The 25,057-nt window shown below is 53.2% G+C and overlaps 1 protein-coding gene across 1 annotated transcript in view; it reads right to left on the bottom strand.

The window, feature by feature from the left end:
• PIWIL2 (piwi like RNA-mediated gene silencing 2) overlaps positions 1-25,057 on the bottom strand; it is a 376,860-nt gene that overhangs the window by 107,599 nt on the left and 244,204 nt on the right. Inside the window, exons 15-16 of the mRNA XM_075346446.1 lie at positions 24,594-24,734; positions 16,239-16,352 (exon numbers count right to left, since the gene is read on the bottom strand). Of these exons, the coding sequence (XP_075202561.1) occupies positions 16,239-16,352; positions 24,594-24,734 (255 nt within the window). The remainder of the gene's footprint in view (positions 1-16,238; positions 16,353-24,593; positions 24,735-25,057) is intronic.

The raw sequence follows: 25,057 nt of genomic DNA on the forward strand, positions 1-25,057 counted from the left end.
GCTGGCCAGCGACAAGGACAAAGAGCGCATCTGAACGACGCAGGGGCGCCGTGCGAGACACGTAGAAACGGAGTGCTCTCACCAGATCCAAAGAGTGCAAATCCTTTTCACATTGGTGAATTGGATTAGGGCAAAATGAAGGTAAGGAGATATCCTGATTGAGATGAAAAGGGGATACCACCTTAGGGAGAAATTCCGGGACAGGACGCAGAACCACCTTATCCTGGTGAAAAACCAGGAAGGGGGCTTTGCATGACAGTGCTGCAAGCTCCGACACTCTTCGGAGTGATGTAACTGCCACTAGAAATGCCACCTTCTGCGAAAGACGTGATAAAGAGACATCCCGCAGCGGTTCGAAAGGTGGTTTCTGAAGAGCCGTTAGCACCCTGTTAAGGTCCCAGGGTTCCAGCGGATGCTTGTAAGGTGGGACTATGTGGCAAACTCCCTGCAGGAACGTGCGGACCTGCGGAAGCCTGGCCAGGCGCTTTTGAAAAAAAATACGGAGAGCGCCGATACTTGTCCCTTGAGAGAGCCGAGTGACAAACCCTTGTCCATTCCGGATTGGAGGAAGGAAAGAAAAGTGGGTAAGGCAAAAGGCCAGGGAGAAAAATCATTATCAGAGCACCAGGATAAGAAGATCCGCCAAGATCTGTAATAGATCTTGGCTGACGTTGGTTTCCTGGCCTGTCTCATAGTGGCAATGACATCCTGAGATAATCCTGAAGACGCTAGGAGCCAGGACTCAATGGCCACACAGTCAGGTTGAGGGCCACGGAATTCAGATGGAAAAACGGCCCTTGTGACAGCAAGTCTGGGCGGTCTGGAAGCGCCCACGGTTGACCCACCGTGAGATGCCAAAGATCCGGGTACCACGATCGCCTCTGCCAATCTGGAGCGACGAGAATGGCGTGACGACAGTCTGCCCTCCAGCCACCGATGGAAGACCAATAAGGCTAGATACACTGCCCTTATCTCCAGAACATTGATCTGAAGGGAGGACTCTACCGGAGTCCAGGTTCCCTGAGCCCTGTGATGGAGGAAAACCGCTCCCCACCCTGACAGGCTCGCGTCCGTGGTGACCACAGCCCAGGTTGGGGGTAGGAAGGATTTTCCTTGCGATAGAGAATTGGGAAGGAGAGATTGCACCCCTGCTTGTAGAGAAAGCTGTTTGTCCCGCGGTAGCTTGACTACCGCTGACTGAGTATGAAACTCCATCCCGAGGTAAGTCAGTGATTGGGTCGGTGTCAACTGGGATTTGGGGAAGTTGATTATCCACCCGAACCGCTGGAGAGTCGCCAGAGCGACTGTAAGGCTGTCTTGACACGCCACCCGAGAAGGTGCCCTGACTAGGAGATCGTCTAAGTAGGGAATCACCGAGTGGCCCTGAGAGTGAAGGACCGCCACAACGGATGCCATAACTTTGGTGAACACCCGTGGGGCTGTCGCCAGGCCGAATGGCAATGCCACGAACTGAAGGTGTTCGTCCCCGATGGCGAAACGCAAGAAGCGTTGATGTTCGGGTGCGATCGGCACATGGAGATAAGCATCCTTGATGTCGATCGATGCTAGGAAGTCTCCTTGTGACATCGAGGCGATGACCGAGCGGAGAGATTCCATCCGAAACCGTCTGGTGCTCACATGTCTGTTGAGCAGTTTGAGGTCCAGGACGGGGCGGAAAGATCCGTCCTTCTTTGGCACCACGAACAAGTTGGAGTAAAAGCCGCGACCATGTTCCTGAGAGGGAACAGGGATCACAACTCCCTCTGTCTTCAGAGTGTCCACTGCCTGAAAAAGTGCGTCGGCCCGAGCGGGGGCGGAGAGGTTCTGAAGAACCGAGTCTGAGGACGAGAGCTGAACTCTATCCTGTAACCGTGAGACAGAATGTCTCTCACCCATCGGTCTTGAACGTGTGGCCACCAGGCGTCGCAAAAGCGGGAGAGCCTGCCACTGACTGAGGATGCGGTTCGGGGATGCCGAGAGTCATGAGGAGGCCGCCTTGGAGGCAGCGCCTCCGGCGGCCTTTTGGGGGCGTGACTTAGACCGCCACGCATAGGAGTTGCTCTGGCCTTTCTCCGGCCTGCTGGATGAAGAGGATTGGGGCTTGGCGGAGGGACGAAAGGACCGAAACCTCGATTGGACTTTCCGTTGCTGAGGTCTCTTAGGTTTGGACTGGGGTAAGGAAGAGTCCTTTCCCTTGGATTCCTTAATAATCTCATCCAATCGTTCGCCAAACAATCGGTCGCCAGAAAACGGCAAACCGGTTAAGAACCTCTTGGAGGCCGAGTCTGCCTTCCATTCGCGCAGCCACATGGGCCTGCGGACTGCCACAGAATTAGCGGATGCCACCGCTGTACGGCTAGCAGAGTCTAGGACTGTGTTCATGGCGTAGGAAGAAAAAGCTGACGCTTGAGAAGTCAGAGACGCAACCTGCGGAGCAGAATTACGTGTGACAGCATTAATCTCAGCCAGACAAGCTGAGATAGCTTGTAGTGCCCACACGGCTGCAAAGGCCGGGGCAAAAGCCGCGCCCGTGGCTTCATTGATGGATTTCACCAGGAGCTCTATCTGCCTGTCAGTGGCATCCTTTAGCGATGAGCCATCTGCAACCGATACCACAGATCTAGCCGCTAATCTAGAGACTGGAGGATCCACCTTGGGACACTGAGCCCAACCCTTAACTACGTCAGAGGGGAAGGGGTAACGTGTGTGAGTAAGGCGCTTAGTAAAGCGCTTGTCCGGAACCGCTCTAGGCTTCTGGACAGCATCTCTGAAGTTAGAGTGATCGAAAAACGCACTGCATGTACGTTTGGGGAACCGAAACTGGTGTTTCTCCTGCTGAGAAGCCGACTCCTCTACAGGTGGAGGCGGGGGAGACAGATCTAACACCTGGTTGATGGACGAGATAAGATCATTTACTAAGGCGTCCCCTTCAGGTGTATCAAGATTGAGTGCAACGTCAGGTTCAGAGCCCTGAGCTGCGACGTCCGCCTCGTCCTCCAGAGAGTCCTCGAGCTGGGAACCCGAACAGCGTGAAGAGGTCGGGGAAGATTCCCAGCGGGCCCGCTTAGTCTGTCTGGGACTGTGTTCCGGGCAGGATTCCTCCACGTGGGACCTAGGGCCCAACCTGGGAGCGCGCTGCGGCGCGGAGCGAGGGGGGCCTGGGGGCGACGAGCTAACGGGGCCCGGGGCCTGTGTAAGGACCGGTCTGGACTGCAAAGCTTCCAGCAGCCTGGCAGACCATTTGTCCATAGACTGAGCCATGGATTGTGAAAGTGACTCAGAGAGTTTCTCAGCAAACGTAGCAAACTCTGTCCCTGCCGCCTGGACAGGGGGAGCAGGTGGGTCTACATGAGCCGAGGGGTCCACTAGTGACCTAGGCTCCGGCTGAGCAAGCGAAACAGGGGTCGAGCATTGCTCACAGTGAGGGTAGGTGGAACCCGCAGGTAACATAGCCCTACAAGAGGTACAGGTCGCAAAAGAAGGGAATTTTGTTTACTTACCGTAAATTCCTTTTCTTCTAGCTCCAATTGGGAGACCCAGACAATTGGGTGTATAGCTTCTGCCTCCGGAGGCCACACAAAGTATTACACTTAAAAGTGTAAAGCCCCTCCCCTTCTGCCTATACACCCCCCGTGCATCACGGGCTCCTCAGTTTTGGTGCAAAAGCAAGAAGGAGGAAAAGTTATAAATTGGTTTAAAGTAAATTCAATCCGAAGGAATTTCGGAGAACTGAAACCATTCAACATGAACAACATGTGTACACAAAAAACAACAGCCCGAAGGGAACAGGGGCGGGTGCTGGGTCTCCCAATTGGAGCTAGAAGAAAAGGAATTTACGGTAAGTAAACAAAATTCCCTTCTTCTTTGTCGCTCCATTGGGAGACCCAGACAATTGGGACGTCCAAAAGCAGTCCCTGGGTGGGTAAAAGAATACCTCGTAATAGAGCCGTAAAACGGCCCTTTCCTACAGGTGGGCAACCGCCGCCTGAAGGACTTGCCTACCTAGGCTGGCATCCGCTGAAGCATAGGTATGCACCTGATAGTGTTTCGTGAAAGTGTGCAGGCTCGACCAGGTAGCCGCCTGACACACCTGCTGAGCCGTATCCTGGTGCCGCAAAGCCCAGGACGCACCCACGGCTCTGGTAGAATGGGCTTTCAGCCCTGAGGGAACCGGAAGCCCAGAAGATCGGTAAGCTTCAAGAATTGGTTCCTTGATCCACCGAGCCAGGGTTGACTTGGAAGCTTGTGACCCTTTACGCTGGCCAGCGACAAGGACAAAGAGTGCATCCGAGCGGCGCAGAGGCGCCGTACGAGAAATGTAGAGTCTGAGTGCTCTCACCAGATCTAATGAGTGCAAATCCTTTTCACACTGATGAACTGGATGAGGACAAAAAGAGGGTAAGGAGATATCCTGATTGAGATGAAAGGGGGATACCACCTTAGGGAGAAATTCCGGTACCGGACGCAGAACCACCTTGTCCTGGTGAAACACCAGGAAAGGGGCTTTGCATGACAGCGCTGCCAGCTCAGACACTCTCCGAAGTGATGTGACTGCTACTAGGAAGGCCACTTTCTGCGAAAGGCGTGAGAGAGAAATATCCCTCATTGGCTCGAAAGGTGGCTTCTGAAGAGCCATCAGCACCCTGTTCAGATCCCAGGGTTCTAACGGCCGCTTGTAAGGAGGGACTATGTGACAAACCCCCTGCAGGAACGTGCGTACCTGCGGAAGTCTGGCTAGGCGCTTCTGAAAAAACACAGAGAGCGCTGAGATTTGTCCCTTAAGAGAGCCGAGCGACAACCCTTTTTCCAATCCGGATTGAAGGAAGGAAAGAAAAGTGGGCAAGGCAAATGGCCAGGCAGAAACACCCTGATCAGAGCACCAAGATAGGAATATCCTCCACGTCCTGTGGTAGATCTTGGCGGACGTTGGTTTCCTGGCCTGTCTCATAGTGGCAATGACCTCTTGAGATAACCCTGAAGACGCTAGGATCCAGGACTCAATGGCCACACAGTCAGGTTGAGGGCCGCAGAATTCAGATGGAAAAACGGCCCTTGAGACAGCAAGTCTGGTCGGTCTGGTAGTGCCCACGGTTGGCCCACCGTGAGATGCCACAGATCCGGGTACCACGACCTCCTCGGCCAGTCTGGCGCGACGAGGATGGCGCGGCGGCAGTCGGACCTGATCTTGCGTAACACTCTGGGCAACAGTGCCAGAGGAGGAAACACATAAGGAAGTTGAAACTGCGACCAATCCTGAACTAAGGCGTCTGCCGCCAGAGCTCTGTGATCTTGAGACCGTGCCATGAATGTTGGGACCTTGTTGTTGTGCCGGGACGCCATTAGGTCGACGTCCGGCATCCCCCAGCGGCAACAGATCTCCTGAAACACGTCCGGGTGAAGGGACCATTCCCCTGCGTCCATGCCCTGGCGACTGAGAAAGTCTGCTTCCCAGTTTTCTACGCCCGGGATGTGAACTGCGGATATGGTGGAGGCCGTGGCTTCCACCCACATCAGAATCCGCCGGACTTCCTGGAAGGCTTGCCGACTGCGTGTTCCCCCTTGGTGGTTGATGTATGCCACCGCTGTGGAGTTGTCCGACTGAATTCGGATCTGCTTGCCTTCCAGCCACGGCTGGAACGCCTTTAGGGCCAGATACACTGCCCTTATTTCCAGAACATTGATCTGAAGGGAGGACTCTGTCGGAGTCCAGGTTCCCTGAGCCCTGTGGTGGAGAAAAACCGCTCCCCACCCTGACAGGCTCGCGTCCGTCGTGACCACAGCCCATGATGGGGGAAGAAAAGATTTCCCCTTCGACAGAGAAGTGGGGAGAAGCCACCACTGAAGGGAAGCTTTGGCTGCCCGAGAAAGGGAGACGTTCCTGTCGAGGGACGTCGACTTCCTGTCCCATTTGCGGAGAATGTCCCATTGAAGTGGACGCAGATGAAACTGCGCAAAAGGAACTGCCTCCATTGCTGCTATCATCTTCCCTAGGAAGTGCATGAGGCGCCTCAGGGGGTGTGACTGGCCTTGAAGGAGAGATTGCACCCCTGTCTGTAGTGAACGCTGTTTGTCCAGCGGAAGCTTCACTATCGCTGAGAGAGTATGAAACTCCATGCCAAGATATGTCAGTGATTGGGCCGGTGTCAGATTTGACTTTGGAAAATTGATGATCCACTCGAAACTCTGGAGAGTCTCCAGAGCGACGTCCAGGCTGCGTTGGCATGCCACTTGAGAGGGTGCCTTGACCAGCAGATCGTCTAAGTAAGGGATCACCGAATGTCCCTGAGAGTGTAGGACTGCTACCACTGCTGCCATGACCTTCGTGAAGACCCGTGGGGCTGTCGCCAGGCCGAAAGGCAGTGCCACGAACTGAAGGTGTTCGTCCCCTATGGCGAAACGCAGGAAGCGCTGATGCTCTGGTGCAATCGGTACGTGGAGATAAGCATCTTTGATGTCGATTGATGCCAGGAAGTCTCCTTGGGACATAGAGGCGATGACGGAGCGGAGCGATTCCATCCGGAACCGCCTGGTTTTTACATGTTTGTTGAGCAGTTTTAGGTCCAGAACAGGACGGAAGGATCCGTCCTTTTTCGGTACCACAAACAAGTTGGAGTAAAAACCGTGACCCTGTTGCTGAAGAGGAACAGGGATCACCACTCCTTCCGCCTTCAGAGTGCACACCGCCTGAAGAAGAGCCTCGGCTCTCTCGGGGGGCGGAGATGTTCTGAAAAATCGAGTCGGAGGACGAGAGCTGAACTCTATCCTGTAACCGTGGGATAGAATGTCTCTCACCCATCGGTCTTTGACCTCTGGCAGCCAGGTGTTGCAAAAGCGGGAAAGCCTGCCACCGACCGAGGATGCGGTGTGAGGAGGCCGAGAGTCATGAGGAGGCCGCCTTGGGAGCGGTTCCTCCGGCGGTCTTTTTAGGACGTGACTTAGACCGCCATGCATCGGAGTTCCTCTGATCCTTTTGAGGCCTTTTGGACGAGGAGAACTGAGACCTTCCCGCGGGCCGAAAGGACCGAAACCTCGATTGTACCTTCCGTGGTTGAGGTCTGTTTGGTTTGGACTGGGGTAAGGATGAGTCCTTTCCCTTGGATTGTTTAATGATTTCGTCCAATCGTTCACCAAACAGGCGGTCGCCAGAAAATGGCAAACCGGTTAAGAACTTTTTGGAAGCGGAGTCTGCCTTCCATTCACGTAACCACATGGCCCTGCGGACTGCCACCGAATTGGCGGATGCTACCGCCGTACGGCTCGTAGAGTCCAGGACAGCATTAATGGCGTAGGACGCAAACGCCGACGCCTGAGAGGTTAAGGACACCACCTGCGGAGCAGATGTACGTGTGACTGCATTAATCTGCGCATGACAAGCTGAGATAGCTTGGAGTGCCCATACGGCTGCGAATGCTGGAGCAAAAGACGCGCCGATAGCTTCATAGATGGATTTCAACCATAGTTCCATCTGTCTGTCAGTGGCATCTTTGAGTGAAGCCCCATCTTCCACTGCAACTATGGATCTAGCCGCCAGTCTGGAGACAGGAGGATCCACCTTAGGACACTGAGCCCAGCCCTTGACAATGTCAGGGGGGAAGGGATAACGTGTATCCTTAAGGCGCTTGGAAAAACGCTTATCTGCACAAGCCCGGTGTTTCTGGACTGCCTCTCTGAAGTCAGAGTGATCCAGAAACATACTCAATAGACGCTTGGGAGATCTGAAACGGAATTTCTCCTGCTGAGAAGCTGACTCCTCAATTGTAGGAGCTGGAGGAGAAATATCCAACACCTGATTGATGGTTGCTATAAGGTCATTCACTATGGCGTCACCATCAGGTGTATCCAGGTTGAGCGCGGTCTCAGGTTCAGAATCCTGATCTGCTACCTCCGCATCATCATCCAGAGAGTCCTCCTGCTGAGACCCTGAACAATGTGATGAAGTCGAGGGAACTTCCCAGCGACCCCGCTTAGGGGGCCTGGGACTGTGGTCCATGTCAGAGACCTCACCCTGGGACCCATGGTTCACCCCAGGAGCACTATGCAGCTCCAAATGAGGGGGGCCTGGGGTCAATGATTGAACAGTGCCCGGGGCCTGAGTTACCGGTCTGGACTGTAAGGCTTCTAGTATCCTAGCAGACCATTTATCAATAGTCTCAGACAGTTTGTCAGCAAATACTGCAAACTCCGTCCCTGTCACCTGGACAGAGGTAGCAGGTGGTTCCACCTGGGCTACCAGTAGCAGAGGCTCCGGCTGAGTAAGTGCCACAGGGGCCGAGCATTGCACACAATGAGGGTCAGTGGAACCTGCCGGTAGTATAGCCGCACATGAGGTACAGGTTGCAAAGTAAGCCTGTGCTTTGGCACCCTTGCTATTTGCGGACGACATGCTGTTGTCTCCTCTGAGTACAATCCAGGAGGGTATATAGCCAAAAATCAACAGTGCGACCGTACAGTGTAGATGTATAGCATATAAGCATATATATATATATGTACACTACGCACTCAGTGGGGCCAGCACCACAGGTGCTGCTTACCGACCGCTGAAAGCGGTTGTGTGATCACCAGCTTCCCTGCCTGGGCCTCCCAGAGCTTTCTCTCCTCTCCAGCGTCAGAAGAGCTGACAGGAATGGCTGCCGGCGTTCTGTGGGGAGGAGGGGGCCGAGGGCGTGCCCTAGAAAGTGCGGGAATCTGGAGCCCCACTGAGCTGAATGAGGGGGGAGGAGGATACAGAGTATGCTCCAGCCCTCAGCGCTGACGTTCTGTGCAGCGTCCCGCCCTTCCCCTGACTGACAGGCCTGGGGGCGGGAATATGCGCTACTAGGCCGCAAAAGCCGGGGACTAAAGTTATAAGCGCGGCCCGCATATAAGCGCGGCCGGCACGGTAGTCCCCGGCGCACTAACACACCCAGCAGTGCTGCAGTGTATAGGGTATCAGCGCTCCATGCGCGGTCCCCACGGGGACACAGAGTACCTCACAGTAGCAGGGCCTTGTCCCTGACGATACTCGGCTCCTGTCCAGCAGATTCCCCAGGGGCTGCGGAGGGAGCACGGCCTCAGTGCCTTGAGACCGAATAGGATCCCACTTCACCCAGAGCCCATTAAGGGATGGGGAAGGAAAACAGCATGTGGCTCCTGCCTATGTACCCGCAATGGGTACCTCAACCTTAACAGCACCGCCGACCAGAGTGGGGTGAGAAGGGAGCATGCTGGGGGCCCTATATGGGCCCTCTTTTCTTCCATCCGACATAGTCAGCAGCTGCTGCTGACTAAGATGTGGAGCTATGCGTGGATGTCAGCCTCCTTCGCACAAAGCATAAAAACTGAGGAGCCCGTGATGCACGGGGGGTGTATAGGCAGAAGGGGAGGGGCTTTACACTTTTAAGTGTAATACTTTGTGTGGCCTCCGGAGGCAGAAGCTATACACCCAATTGTCTGGGTCTCCCAATGGAGCGACAAAGAAAAACCCTGTGCCTTAGCACCTTTGCTCCTTGTGGACGACATGCTGTTGTGTCCTAGGAGAGTGATCACTGAGGGTATATGGGAAGGGGTATACAGCCCGACCGAAAAGAAATATGCATATAAACACGTATCTATTCCGGCACCCTGGGGGGGGGACCACCACCGGGTGACCGGTGTGGCTTACCGACCGCTAAAAAGCGGGGGGGGGTCCTCCAGATTCCCTGCCTTCGGTCTCCCAGAGCTGCAGAGCTCCTCAGATAATCCTCCACCGGCAGAATGCCAAAAGAAGGGAATTTTGTTTACTTACCGTAAATTCCTTTTCTTCTAGCTCCAATTGGGAGACCCAGACAATTGGGTGTATAGCTATGCCTCCGGAGGCCACACAAAGTATTACACTAAAAGTGTAACGCCCCTCCCCTTCAGCCTATACACCCCCCGTGCTGCTACGGGCTCATCAGTTTTGGTGCAAAAGCCAGAAGGAGGAAAAAATTATAAACTGGTTTAAAGTAAATTCAATCCGAAGGAATATCGGAGAACTGAAACCATTTAACATGAACAACATGTGTATACAAAAACAGGGGCGGGTGCTGGGTCTCCCAATTGGAGCTAGAAGAAAAGGAATTTACGGTAAGTAAACAAAATTCCCTTCTTCTTTGTCGCTCCTAATTGGGAGACCCAGACAATTGGGACGTCCAAAAGCAGTCCCTGGGTGGGTAAATAATACCTCATAATAGAGCCGTAACGGCTCCGTCCTACAGGTGGGCAACTGCCTCCTGAAGGACTCGCCTACCTAGGCTGGCATCTGCCGAAGCATAGGTATGCACTTGATAGTGTTTCGTGAATATGTGCAGGCTCGACCAGGTAGCTGCCTGACACACCTGCTGAGCCGTAGCCTGGTGTCGCAAGGCCCAGGACGCTCCCACGGCCCTGGTAGAATGGGCCTTCAGTCCTGAGGGAACCGGAAGCCCCGAGGAACGGTAAGCTTCGAGAATTGGTTCATTGATCCACCGAGCCAGGGTTGATTTGGAAGCTTGTGTCCCTTTACGCTGGCCAGCGACAAGGACAAAGAGTGCATCCGAGCGGCGCAGGGGCGCCGTACGAGAAATGTAGAGTCTGAGTGCTCTCACCAGATCTAACAAGTGCAAATCCTTTTCACATTGGTGAACTGGATGAGGACAAAACGAGGGTAAGGAGATGTCCTGATTGAGATGAAAAGGGGATACCACCTTAGGGAGGAATTCCGGAACTGGACGCAGAACCACCTTGTCCTGGTGAAACACCAGGAAAGGAGCTTTGCATGATAACGCTGCCAACTCAGACACTCTCCGAAGTGAGGTGACTGCTACTAGAGATAATCCTGAAGACGCTAGGATCCAGGACTCAATGGCCACACAGTCAGGTTGAGGGCCGCAGAATTCAGATGGAAAAACGGCCCTTGAGACAGCAAATCTGGTCGGTCTGGCAGTGCCCACGGTTGGCCGACCGTGAGATGCCACAGATCCGGGTACCACGACCTCCTCGGCCAGTCTGGAGCGACGAGGATGGCGCGGCGGCAGTCGGCCCTGATCTTGCGTAACACTCTGGGCAACAGTGCCAGAGGAGGAAACACATAAGGAAGCTGAAACTGCGACCAATCCTGAACTAAGGCGTCTGCCGCCAGAGCTCTGTGATCTTGAGATCGAGCCATGAATGTTGGGACCTTGTTGTTGTGCCGTGACGCCATTAGGTCGACGTCCGGCATCCCCCAGCGGCAACAGATCTCCTGAAACACGTCCGGTTGAAGGGACCATTCCCCTGCGTCCATGCCCTGGCGACTGAGAAAGTCTGCTTCCCAGTTTTCTACGCCCGGGATGTGAACTGCGGATATGGTGGATGCTGTGGCTTCCACCCACAGCAGAATCCGCCGGACTTCCTGGAAGGCTTGCCGACTGCGTGTCCCACCTTGGTGGTTGATGTAAGCCACCGCTGTGGAGTTGTCCGACTGAATTCGGATCTCCGTCGTGACCACCGCCCAGGATGGGGGTAGGAAGGATTTCCCCTTCGATAATGAGGTGGGAAGAAGCCACCACCGAAGGGAAGCTTTGGTTGCCTGAGAGAGGGAGACGTTCCTGTCTAGGGGCGTTGGCATCCTGTCCCACTTGCGTAGGATGTCCCATTGAAGAGGACGCAGGTGAAACTGCGCGAAAGGGACTGCTTCCATTGCTGCCACCATCTTCCCTAGGAAGTGCATGAGGCGCCTCAAGGGGTGTGACCGACCTTGAAGGAGAGATTGCACCCCTGTCTGTAGTGAACGCTGTTTGTCCAGCGGAAGCTTCACTATCGCTGGAAGAGTATGAAACTCCATGCCAAGATATGTCAGCGATTGGACCGGTGTCAGATTTGACTTTGGAAAATTGATGATCCACCCGAAACTCTGGAGAATCTCCAGAGTAACGTTGAGGCTGTGTTGGCATGCCTCTTAAGAGGGTGCCTTGACCAGCAGATCGTCTAAGTAAGGTATCACTGAGTGACCCTGAGAGTGGAGGACCGCAACTACTGTAGCCATGACCTTGGTGAAAACCCTTGGGGCTGTCGCCAGGCCGAACGGCAGTGCCGCGAACTGAAGGTGTTCGTCTCCTATGGCGAAGCGCAAGAAGCGCTGATGCTCTGGAGCAATCGGTACGTGGAGATAAGCATCCTTGATATCGATCGATGCTAGGAAATCTCCTTGGGACATTGAGGCGATGACGGAGCGGAGGGATTCCATCCGGAACCGCCTGGTCCTTACGTGTTTGTTGAGCAGTTTTAGGTCCAAAACAGGACGGAAGGACCCGTCCTTCTTTGGAACCACAAACAGGTTGGAGTAGAAACCGTGACCCTGTTGCTGAAGAGGAACCGGGACCACCACTCCTTCTGCCTTCAAAATGCCCACCGCCTGCAGAAGAGCCTCGGCTCGCTCGGGAGGCGGAGATGTTCTGAAGAATCGAGTCGGAGGACGAGAGCTGAACTCTATCCTGTAACCGTGAGACAAAATGTCTCTCACCCAACGGTCTTTTACTTGTGGCAGCCAGGTGTCGCAAAAGCGGGAGAGCCTGCCACCGACCGAGGATGCGGTGTGAGGAGGCCGTAAGTCATGAGGAAGCCGCCTTGGTAGCGGCACCTCCGGCGGTCTTTTTAGGGCGTGATTTAGACCGCCATGCGTCGGAGTTCCTCTGATCCTTCTGAGGCCTTTTGGACGAGGAGAATTGGGACCTGCCCGCACCACGAAAGGACCGAAACCTCGACTGTCCCCTCCTCTGTTGGGGTGTTTTTGGTTTGGCCTGGGGTAAGGATGTTTCCTTTCCCTTGGATTGTTTGATGATTTCATCCAATCTCTCACCAAACAAACGGTCGCCAGAAAATGGCAATCCAGTTAAGCACTTTTTTGGAAGCCGAATCTGCCTTCCATTCCCGCAGCCACAAGGCCCTGCGTATTGCTACCGAATTGTCGGCTGCAACCGCCGTACGGCTCGCAGAGTCCAGGACAGCATTAATAGCGTAAGACGCAAATGCCGACGTTTGAGAGGTTATGGACGCCACTTGCGGCGCAGACGTACGTGTGAGTGCGTCAATTTGCGCCTGACCAGCTGAGATAGCTTGGAGTGCCCATACGGCTGCGAATGCTGGAGCAAAAGACGCGCCGATAGCTTCATAGATGGATTTCAACCAGAGCTCCATCTGTCTGTCAGTGGCATCCTTGAGTGAAGCTCCATCTTCCACTGCAACTATGGATCTAGCCGCCAGTCTGGAGATTGGAGGATCCACCTTGGGACACTGAGTCCAGCCCTTGACCACGTCAGGGGGGAAAGGGTAACGTGTATCCTTAAGGCGCTTGGAAAAACGCTTATCTGGATAAGCTCGGTGTTTCTGGACTGCCTCTCTGAAGTCAGAGTGGTCCAGAAACATACTCTTTGTACGCTTGGGAAACCTGTTGATGGACGCAATAAGATCATTCACTATGGCGTCCCCATCAGGAGTATCAAGGTTGAGAGCGGCTTCAGGATCAGAATCCTGATCAGCTACCTCCGCTTCATCATACAGAGAGTCCTCTCGCTGAGACCCTGAACATTGTGATGATGTCGAGGGGATTTCATAGCGAGCTCGCTTAGTCGGTCTGGGGCTGCGGTCCGTGTCAGAGACCTCACCCTGGGATCCATGAGACACCCCGGGAGGACATTGCTGTTCCAACTGAGGGGGACCAGGGAGCAATGATTCCACAGTGCCCATGGCTTGAGATGCCGGCCTGGACTGCAAGGCTTCTAATATCTTAGCCATAGTCTCAGAAAGTCTTTCAGTAAAAACTGCAAACTCCGTCCTTGTCACCTGGACAGTGTTAACAGGTGGTTCTCCCTGGGCCACCCTTAGCAGAGGCTCCGGCTGAGAAAGTGCCACAGGGGCCGAGCATTGCACACAATGAGGGTCAGTGGAACCTGCCGGCAGTATAGCCGTACATGCTGCACAGGCAGCATAGTAAGTCTGTGCCATGGCACCCTTGCTATTTGTGGACGACATGCTGTTGTCTCCTCTGAGCAATACAGGAGGGTATATAGCCAAAAACAACCGTGCACCATACAGTGTAAAGTATAGCCTATAATCATATAATCTATAAGTACACTTCTGCACTAGTGGGGCCAGCACCACAGGTGCTGCTTACCGCCTGCGCAAAGCGGTTGTGTGGGCACCAGAATTCCTGCCTGGGTCTCCCTGAGCTTGTCTCTCCTCTCCAGCGTTAGCAGAGCTGAGAGGAATGGCTGCCGGCGTCCTGAGGAGAGGAGGGAGCCGTGGGCGTGACCCAGAAAAGTGCGGGAACTGGTGCCCCACTGTGCAGAGTGAGGGGGGTGGAGTATGCAAAGCATGCTCCAGCCCTCAGTGCTGCCGTCCTGTACAGCGTCCCGCCCTTCCCCTGACTGGCAGGGCTGGGGGCGGGAAGAAAAAGAGACTAGGCCGCAAAAGCCGGGGACTCGAGTTATAAGCGCGGCCGTCGTATAAGCGCGGTCGGCGCGGAAGTCCCCGGCGCACTAACAGTCCCAGCCGCGCCGCAGTGATAACCATGGCAGCGGCGGTCAGCGCGGTAGTCCCCCTACACGAACACACTCAGTGACGCTGAAGTGTGTAATGGCACAAACTCAGTCAGCGCTGCTGTCCCCGGTGCACTAGCACACCCAGCAATGCTGGAGTGTTGCTGTGCGCGGTCCCCACGGGGACACAGAGTACCTCAAAGTAGCAGGGCCATGTCCCTGAACGATACTCGGCTCCTATCCAGCATGGTCCTCAGGAGCTGTGGATGGAGCACGGTCTCATGTGCCTGGAGACCGAAAGGATCCCACTTCACCCAGAGCCCTAATTGAGGGATGGGGAAGGAAAGCAGCATGTGGGCTCCAGCCTCCGTACCCGCAATGGATACCTCAACCTTAACAACACCGCCGACAAGAGTGGGGTGAGAAGGGAGCATGCTGGGGGCCCTGTTATGGGCCCTCTTTTCTTCCATCCGACATAGTCAGCAGCTGCTGCTGACTAAGCTGTGGAGCTATGCGTGCATGTCTGACCTCCTTCGCACAAAGCATAAAAACTGATGAGCCCGTAGCAGCACGGGGGGTGTATAGGCTGAAGGGGAGGGGCGTTACACTTTTAGTGTAATACTTTGTGTGGCCTCCGGAGGCATAGCTATACACCCAATTGTCTGGGTCTCCCAATTAGGAGCGACAAAGAAAACATGGCTGCCGGAGCGCTCAGGGGAGGAGTGGAGCCGTGGGCGGTGCTAGAAAAGTGCGGGAATCTGGGGTCCCCACAGTGATCAGTGAGGGGGGAGGACACATCCAGGATGCTCCTGCCCTCACAGCTGACATCAGGCCGGCCGTCCCGCCCTTACCCCTGACAGGCAGGTCCGGGGGCGGGATTTTTGCTACTAGGCCGCGATGAAGCCGGGGACTAAATTTAAAACCGCGGCCGACAAGCAGGCGCGGTCGGCGCGGAAGTCCCCCTGTCTTCACAAATCAGCAGCTGCTGCAGCGTCCGGGAAGCAGGTGCTCCATGCACAGTCCCCATGGGGACACAGAGTACCTTATAGATGCAGGGCCCGGTCCCTGAGGATAAATAGACTCCTGTCCAGCAGATTCCCACAGGGGCTGCGGAGGGAGCCCGGTCCCAGTGAATGGATGACCGGTCAGGATCCCACTTCTCCCAGAGCCACTAAGGGATGGTGAAGGAAAACGGCATGAGGCTCCGGCCTTTGTACCCGCAATGGGTACCTCAACCTTAACAGCACCGCCGACATAGTGGGGTGAGAAGGGAACATGCCGGGGGCCCCGTGGGGGGTCCTCTTTTCTTCCAACCGATATAACTAATCTGAGAATGCATGAGTGGATGTGTGCCTCCTTCCACACAAAGCATAAAACTGAGGAGCCCGTGATGCACGGGAGGGTGTATAGGCAGAGGGGAGGGGTTACACTTTTAAAGTGTAGTACTTTGTGTGGCCTCCGGAGGCAGAAGCTATACACCCAATTGTCTGGGTCTCCCAATGGAGCAACAAAGAAATTCATTTTCTCAGTGTTATAATTTGTGGATGTTTTGTACGTTCTGCATATGTCATTTGTATATTCTATCACTACAGAATGTGATTTATATTATGAAGTGGATTAGTTTTTGATGCGCTTTCTTTTTTGTATCTCATGTATAGTTCAGTAAAGCCGGGGTACGACAGAGCCACATCACAAATACAATGAGTTTTAACATCACCCATTATACTAAAAAGTAGGCATACTCACAGCGGATATGGACGCCTCTCGGGTCACTTCTCTGGTCCAATTCAAGTCCTCTCCTGGTGGGAACGAGTAATTCCTTAGGTTAATCTTCTCCATTGGTAGGATCCTTCCAGTTGTCTACACAAAGCAGTAAAACGGAATTTGGTAAAGCAGACCTCTTAGTTAACATTGAAAATCCCCACTGAAAGTATCCACTATACTTGGAGGGCATACAAATAGTTAATGAGTCCTTAAAGGGAACCTGTCAATAGATTTGGTGACTAAAAGCTGCGGCCACCACCACTGGGCTCTTATATACAACATTCTTACATGCTGTATATAAGAGCCCAGGCCGCTGTGTAGAACGTAAAAATCACTTTATAATACTCACCTAAAGGGTAGGTGCAGTGTGGTGCGGTGCATACTGGTCGGATGGGTGTCTCCGTTCTCCGCCTCCTCTTTCGGCCATCTTTGTCGTCCTTCTGAAGCCTGGGTGCACGAAGCGTCTCCACAGTGCGGCACCCCCCTACATCTCCACCCTCCTCTCTGTCTATCACCCCACCCGTTCTCTACGCTCTGCAAATGACTTTCAACTAACATCCACATAATTCGGACCTCCCACTCCCGAATCCAAGACTTCTTCCGAGCTGCACCAAACCTCTGGAACGCTCTACCCCAAGAAGTTAGGATGAATCACAAGTTACTCAGCTTCAGACGCACCCTAAAAACGCATCTTTTTAGGGCGGCCTATAACACTCCCTAGCCGAACTAATTTCACCTAATCCCTCCACAACTTATCAAAAAATAACCTCACGTCAAACTCCATGGCACCCAAATGCATCTCAAGGTTCTGGCCAACTGGTCCAGGCAGCCATTATCTATCCCCCATTTCCTTGAGATGGCTGGATTGTCATTGTAAATAATCACTTGTACCTTGCCCCCCTCATCTCATTGTAGATTGTAAGCCCTCATGAGCAGGGTTGCCTTTTTTTTCCCCCTTTAAATATTGTATCTTCTATAACTGTTGCTTGTATATGATCCTCCAGAAATGTAAAGCGCTGCGGAATATGTTGGCGCTATAGAAATAAATATTATTATGTCATTAACATTAGCCAGCATTGAGGTCCTGCACAGGCGCACGTTGATCTGTACTGAACAGGGCAGATCAAAGTATTGTAGTGCGCCTGCGCAGGACCTCAATGCCAGCGCATGTGCATGACATAGGACGCGACATGCACCCAGGCTTCAGAAGGACGACAAAGATGGCCGAAAGAGGAGGCGCCGCACCCGGAGAACCGAGACACCTATCTGACCAGTCTGCACCGCACCGACCATTTAGGTGAGGATTATAAAGTGTTTTTTATGTTCTACACAGCGGCCCGGGCTCTTATATACAGCATGTTAGAATGATTTATATAAGAGCCCACTGGTGGTGGCCGCAGCTTATAGTTACTAAGTCTGATAATAGATTCCGTTTAACCCCCCTTTGGAGCTCATTTTTTTTACTTGCATATGTGCATTTCAAAAGAAATATTTTTTTGTAGTTGTGTTGCACTAGTCGCCTGCTCGCTTAAGACTGAGTGAACTGAGAGTCCATCAGTGAGCAGGCTACGATGGTCTGGAGGGGAGTTTGTAACTCTCCTCGGTCTTTTCTGAGCTCCTCTCAGATGATTTCTAATCAAAGACCAAATTAAAGCAGAATGTGTAGGGAAACAAAGAGTTTGTAAAAGCCAAAACAGTGCAATGTATTTAATGACACCCAACTGCAAAGAAGGGAATTTTGTTTACTTACCGTAAATTCCTTTTCTTCTAGCTCCAATTGGGAGACCCAGACAATTGGGTGTATAGCTACTGCCTCCGGAGGCCGCACAAAGTACTACACTTAAAAGTGTAAGGCCCCTCCCCTTCTGGCTATACACCCCCCCGTGGGATCACGGGTTCCTCAGTTTTAGTGCAAAAGCAAGAAGGAGGAAAGCCAATAACTGTTTCAAAAACAAATTCAATCCGATAAACATCGGAGAACTGAACTTATTAACATGAACAACATGTGCACCCGAAAAACAAAATCCCTAAGAAAAAACAGGGCGGGTGCTGGGTCTCCCAATTGGAGCTAGAAGAAAAGGAATTTACGGTAAGTAAACAAAATTCCCTTCTTCTTTGTCGCTCCATTGGGAGACCCAGACAATTGGGACGTCCAAAAGCAGTCCCTGGGTGGGTAAAAGAATACCTCGTGATAGGGCTGTCAAGCAGACCTTTCCTACAGGTGGGCCACCGCCGCCTGAAGGACTTGTCTACCTAGGCCGGCATCCGCCGAAGCGAAGGTATGCACCTGATAATGTTTGGTAAAAGTGTGCAGACTCGACCAGGTAGCCGCCTGGCACACCTGCTGAGCCGTAGCCTGATGCCGTAATGCCCAGGACGCACCCACGGCTCTGGTAGAATGGGCCTTCAGTCCAGATGGAATCGGAAGCCCAGCAGAATGGTAGGTGTGAAGAATTGGTTCCTTGATCCACCGCGCAAGGGTGGATTTGGAAGCTTGCGACCCTTTACGCTGACCAGCGACCAGGATAAAGAGTGCATCCGAGCGGCGCAGGGGCGCCGTGCGGGAAATGTAGATCCTGAGTGCTCTCACCAGGTCCAACAAATGCAAACCCTTTTCGAATTGGTGAACTGGATGCGGACACAAAGACGGTAAAGTGATATCCTGATTGAGATGAAAGGAAGATACCACCTTGGGAAGAAACTCTGGAATTGGACGCAGAACTACCTTGTCCTGGTGAAATACCAGGAAGGGAGATTTGCAAGATAACGCCGCCAGCTCGGACACTCTCCGAAGAGACGTGACCGCCACTAGAAAAGCCACTTTCTGTGAAAGCCGAGAAAAGGAAATCTCCTTCATAGGCTCGAAAGGCGGCTTCTGGAGAGCAATTAGAACCTTGTTCAGATCCCAGGGCTCCAACGGCCGCTTGTAAGGAGGGACGATATGACAGACTCCTTGCAGGAACGTGCGTACCTTAGGAAGTCGCGCTAGTTGTTTCTGAAAAAATACGGATAGCGCGGAGACTTGACCTTTAAGGGAGCTAAGCGACAAACCTTTTTCCAACCCAGACTGCAGGAAGGAAAGAAAAATAGGCAATGCAAATGGCCAGGGAGAAACTCCCTGGGCAGAGCACCAAGATAGGAATATCTTCCACGTCCTGTGGTAGATCTTGGCAGAGGATGGTTTCCTAGCCTGTCTCATGGTGGCAACCACCTCATGAGATAAACCTGAGGCCCCTAGGATCCAGGACTCAATGGCCACACAGTCAGGTTCAGGGCCGCAGAATTCAGATGGAAAAACGGCCCTTGAGACAGCAAGTCTGGACGGTCTGGTAGCGCCCACGGTTGGCCTACCGTGAGGTGCCACAGATCCGGGTACCACGACCTCCTTGGCCAGTCTGGAGCGACGAGAATGGCGCGGCGGCAGTCGGACCTGATCTTTCGGAGCACTCTGGGCAACAGTGCCAGAGGTGGGAACACATAAGGTAGCCGGAACTGTGACCAATCTTGAACTAAGGCGTCTGCCGCCCAAGCTCGGTGATCGTGAGATCGTGCCATGAAAACCGGGACCTTGTTGTTGTGTCGTGATCAGGTCGACGTCCGGCATCCCCCAGCGGCGACAGATCTCCTGAAACACGTCCGGGTGAAGGGACCATTCCCCTGCGTCCATGCCCTGGCGACTGAGAAAATCTGCTTCCCAGTTTTCCACGCCTGGGATGTGAACTGCGGATATGGTGGATGCTGTGTCTTCCACCCACGACAGAATCCGCCTTACTTCCTGGAAGGCTTGCCGACTGCGTGTTCCCCCTTGGTGGTTGATGTACGCCACCGCCGTGGAATTGTCCGACTGAATTCGGATCTGCTTGCCTTCCAGCCACTGTTGGAAGGCTTGCAGGGCAAGATAGACTGCTCTGATTTCCAGAACATTGATCTGAAGGGTGGACTCTTTCCGAGTCCACGTACCCTGAGCCCTGTGGTGAAGAAACACTGCTCCCCACCCTGATAGGCTCGCATGTGTCGTGACTACCGCCCAGGATGGGGGTAGGAACGACCTTCCTTTTGACAAAGAGGTGGGAAGAAGCCACCACCGGAGAGAAGCCTTGGCTGTCTGAGAGAGGGAAACATCCCTGTCGAGGGACGTCGACTTCCCGTCCCATTGGCGGAGAATGTCCCATTGTAGAGGGCGCAGATGAAACTGCGCGAAAGGGACTGCTTCCATTGCTGCCACCATTTTCCCTAGGAAATGCATGAGGCGCCTCAAGGTGTGCGACTGGCCCTGAAGGAGAGATTGCACCCCTGTCTGCAGCGAGCACTGCTTGTCCAGTGGAAGTTTCACTATCGCTGAGAGAGTATGAAACTCCATGCCAAGATATGTTAGTGATTGGGTCGGGGTTAGATTTGACTTTGCAAAGTTGACAATCCACCCGAAACTCTGGAGAGTCTTCAGTGCCACGTTCAAACTGTGTTGGCATGCCTCTTGAGAGGGTGCCTTGATAAGTAGATCGTCCAAATACGGAATCACAGAGTGACCCTGCGAGTGCAGGACTGCTACTACTGCAGCCATGACTACGAACTGCAGGTGTTCGCTTCCTATAACGAAGCGTAGAAAACGCTGATGCTCTGGCGCAATCGGCACGTGGAGATAAGCATCCTTGATGTCTATTGATGCTAGGAAATCTCCTTGAGACATTGAGGCGATGACGGAGCGGAGAGATTCCATCCGGAACCTCCTGGTTTTTACGTGTTTGTTGAGCAACTTTAGATCCAGGACGGGACGAAACGACCCGTCCTTCTTTGGCACCACAAACAAATTGGAGTAAAAACCGTGACCTTGTTCCTGAAGAGGAACGGAAGTCACCACTCCTTCCGCCTTTAGAGCGGCCACCGCCTGCAGCAGAGCATCGGCCCGGTCGGGCGGTGGAGAAGTTCTGAAGAAACGAGATGGAGGACGAGAGCTGAACTCTATCCTGACCTGTGACAGCCAAATGTCGCCAAAGCGGGAGAGCCTGCCACCGACCGAGGATGCGGAAAGAGGAGACTGAGAGTCATGAGGAAGCCGTCTTGGTGACGGTTCTTCCTGCTGTCTTTTTTGGGCGTGATTGAGTCCGCCAAGAATCTGAGCCTCTCTGATCCTTTTGAGTCCTCTTAGACGAGGAGAATTGGGACCTGCCTGAGCCTCGAAAGGACCGAAAACCAGACTGACCCCTCCTTTGTTGGGGTTTGTTTTGTCTGTGTTGAGGTAAGGATGAATCCTTACCCTTGGAGTGTTTAATGATTTCATCCAAACGCTCACCAAACAATCGGTCACGAGAAAAAGGCAAACTGGTTAAGCACTTCTTGGAAGCAGAATCTGCCTTCCATTCCCTCAACCACAAGGATCTGCGGAAAACTACGGAGTTGGCTGACGCCACCGCCGTACGGCTCGTAGAGTCTAGGACAGCATTAATCGCGTAAGACGCGAATGCAGACATCTGAGAGGTCAATGGTGCCACCTGCGGAGCAGATGTACGTGTGACAGTGTCGACTTGTGTAAGCCCAGCTGAAATAGCTTGGAGTGCCCATACGGCTGCGAATGCTGGCGCCAACGACGCTCCAATAGCTTCATAGATGGATTTCAACCAGAGCTCCATCTGTCTGTCAGTGGCATCTTTAAGTGCCGCTCCATCTTCCACTGCAACTAAGGATCTAGTTGCAAGCCTGGAGATTGGAGGGTCCACCTTGGGACACTGGGTCCAGCCCTTGACCACGTCAGGGGGAAAAGGATAGCGTGTATCTTTAAGCCGTTTGGAAAACCGCTTATCGGGATAAGCGTGGTGTTTCTGGATTGCGTCTCTAAAGTCAGAGTGGTCCAGAAAAGAGCTTAATTTACGCTTGGGATATCTGAAATGGAATTTCTCATGCTGTGAAGCTGACTCCTCCTCAGGAGGAGCTGGCGGAGAAATATCTAACATCTTATTGATGGACGCTATAAGATCATTCACTATGGCGTCACCATCCGGTGTATCCAGATTGAGAGCGGTCCCAGGATCAGAATCCTGATCAGTTACATCCGCCTCATCACCCATAGATTCATCCCGCTGGGATCCTGACCAGTGAGACGAAGTTGAGGGCCCCTCATAGCGAGCCCGCTTAGGCTGTCTGGGACTGTCGTCCGAGTCAGAGCCGTCACCCTGGGGTGCATGTGACACCCCCGGAGCCCGGAAGTGTTCCAGTTGAGGGGGACCAGGGAGCAATGATTCAACAGTGTCCGTGGTCTGAGTTACTGGTCTAGACTGCAATGTTTCAAGAATCTTAGACATTGTCATAGACAATCTATCAGCAAAAGCTGCAAACTCCGTTCCTGTCACCTGGACAGCATTCACAGGTGGTACACCCTGGGTCACGTCTAGCAGAGGCCCCGGCTGAGCAAGTGCTGCAGGGGCCGAGCACTGCACACAATGGGGGTCAGTGGAACCTGCCGGTAGAGTAGCCCCACATGCGGTACAGGCAGCATATAAAGTCTGTGCCTTGGCACCCTTGCGTTTAACGGACGACATGCTGTTGCCTCCTTGCAATCTAGGAGGGTATATAGCCGAGAATCACCAGCGACCGTACAGTGAAAAGTATTTGCAAACACAAAATACCAAGTACACAACGGCACAAGTGGGGGTGAGCCCTTGAGGGCTGCTTACCGCCCGCTGAAAAGCGGGTATGAGGTCGTAGAATCCCGTGTCTGGGTCTCCCAGGCTCCCCTCTCCAGCTCAGCGTGCAGACAGGAATGGCTGCCGGCGTCCTGTGAAGAGGGGCGGACCGTGGGCGTGCCACAAACAAAGTGCGGGAAACTGCGTCCTACTGTGCCTGGTGTGAGGGCTGGAGTATGTAAAACAGACTCCAGCCCTCAGCGCTGATGCTCTGTACGGCGTCCCGCCCTCCTCCTGACTGGCAGGTGCGGAGGCGGGAACGAGACGAACTAGGCCGCAAAAGCCGGGGACTGTAGTAATAAGCGCGGCCGTGATATATGCACGGCCAGCGCGAAAGTCCCCGGCGCACCACAAGTCCCAGCCGCGTCGCAGTGTGACTGACCCCAGCGGCCGGCGCGACCGTTCGCCCTAAGTCTACCCACTCAGCCAAGCTGTAGTGAGGAAATGGCACAAGCGCAGCAGCGCTGATGTCCCCGGCGCACTAACACACCCAGCCATGCTGCGGTGTGCGCGCGGTATGCACGGGGACACAGAGTACCTTGACGGAGCAGGGGCTGTCCCTGACGATACTCAGCTCCATATCCAGCGGCTTCTCCAGGGGCTGCGGATGGAGCACGGTCTCAGTGCCTGGAGACCGGTAAAGTCCCACTTCACCCGGAACCCTGATGGGGAAGGAATCAGCATGTGGGCTCCAGCCTCCGTACCCGCAATGGGTACCTCAACCTTAAACACCGCCGACAGAAAGTGGGGTGAGAAGGGAGCATGCTGGGGGCCCTGTATGGGCCCTCTTTTCTTCCATCCGACATAGTCAGCAGCTGCTGCTGACTAAACAGTGGAGCTATGCGTGCGTGTCTGACCTCCTTCGCACAAAGCAAAAAACTGAGGAACCCGTGATCCCACGGGGGGTGTATAGCCAGAAGGGGAGGGGCCTTACACTTTTAAGTGTAGTACTTTGTGCGGCCTCCGGAGGCAGTAGCTATACACCCAATTGTCTGGGTCTCCCAATTAGGAGCGACAAAGAAAATGATTTTTAGCCCCAAATACAGGTATTTAGAGGGGTTGACCGGCTTTAGTTTTTAACGCTAGAAGTCCCAGGAATTTCGAGCTCCATAGGGTTTCAATGGTAGAAATGTTAAATGACTCCTTTCTGGGACTTCTAGTGTTAAGTCTGCAGTCACATAGATGTGAATCGTCACATCGCACACACTGAATGCGGTGAGTATTCGCTGATTCTGGGAGGGCGTGTGACTATAAGTGTCTCATTTGTATATTTCTCACCACCTTCAGACTAGACTTGCATTGAGGGAGGCCGCGTCTATCTAGTCAGCATGTGATCGCATGTATGTAAAATAAGTCACACGCCTGCCGCTGAAACCAGAGACTCCTCAAAGAGCAATATGAGGTTTCTGAAGTCTGCAGTCGCACAAAGTGACTGCAGACTGGTACTTTAAAGGCCAAAAAACCCTCTTAATGAAAGAAATAAAATAAAATTGTCCCCAAAAATGGACACACCCTTTAAATGGAGTTTTCAGAAATGAATGAATATTACAAAAAAAAAACCCCAGTTATTTGTCAGCCTGCGATACTTCTGCACATACTTTCCTTTTCCTATGCAAACATTAGGACATGCAGTAGATGGTATAATGCAACAAATGCCTACCAAATGTATGTCCGAGTCGATTTGGAGGCCCCATCTTTGTAGCTCAACTTGTGAGTCCTCGTTGTTCTGAATCCTTTTAACCAGCTTTAACAGGGAAACGTAGTGCTGCTTGGGGCTCAGGTGGATCTGATTGGTCAATTCCTGAAAACAGAGAAGATATGATGAAGACCATTTAAAGGGAACCTGTGAAGTCCAATATGCACCCGGTGCCACGAGCAGATCTGGGTGTATATTGCTATTCCCTGCCTAACGGTCCCTGTATACAGTAGCATAGATAAAGAGATCTTTAGAAAAAGTATTTCTAAAGATTTTTATAATATGCTAAAGAGCGCGGGGACTAGTCGTAAGGGCATTACTTCCCCCGACTAGCCGCCTGCTTAGCATGTTAGTACACAAACAGGGGCGTGGTAACATGCTATTCAATGTAGCGTCACCATCGGTGATACGCGTACCTTTGTCTGCGG

The sequence above is a fragment of the Anomaloglossus baeobatrachus genome, chromosome 4 (assembly GCF_048569485.1).
Source record: "Anomaloglossus baeobatrachus isolate aAnoBae1 chromosome 4, aAnoBae1.hap1, whole genome shotgun sequence".
In the NCBI taxonomy this organism is placed as follows: domain Eukaryota; kingdom Metazoa; phylum Chordata; class Amphibia; order Anura; family Aromobatidae; genus Anomaloglossus; species Anomaloglossus baeobatrachus.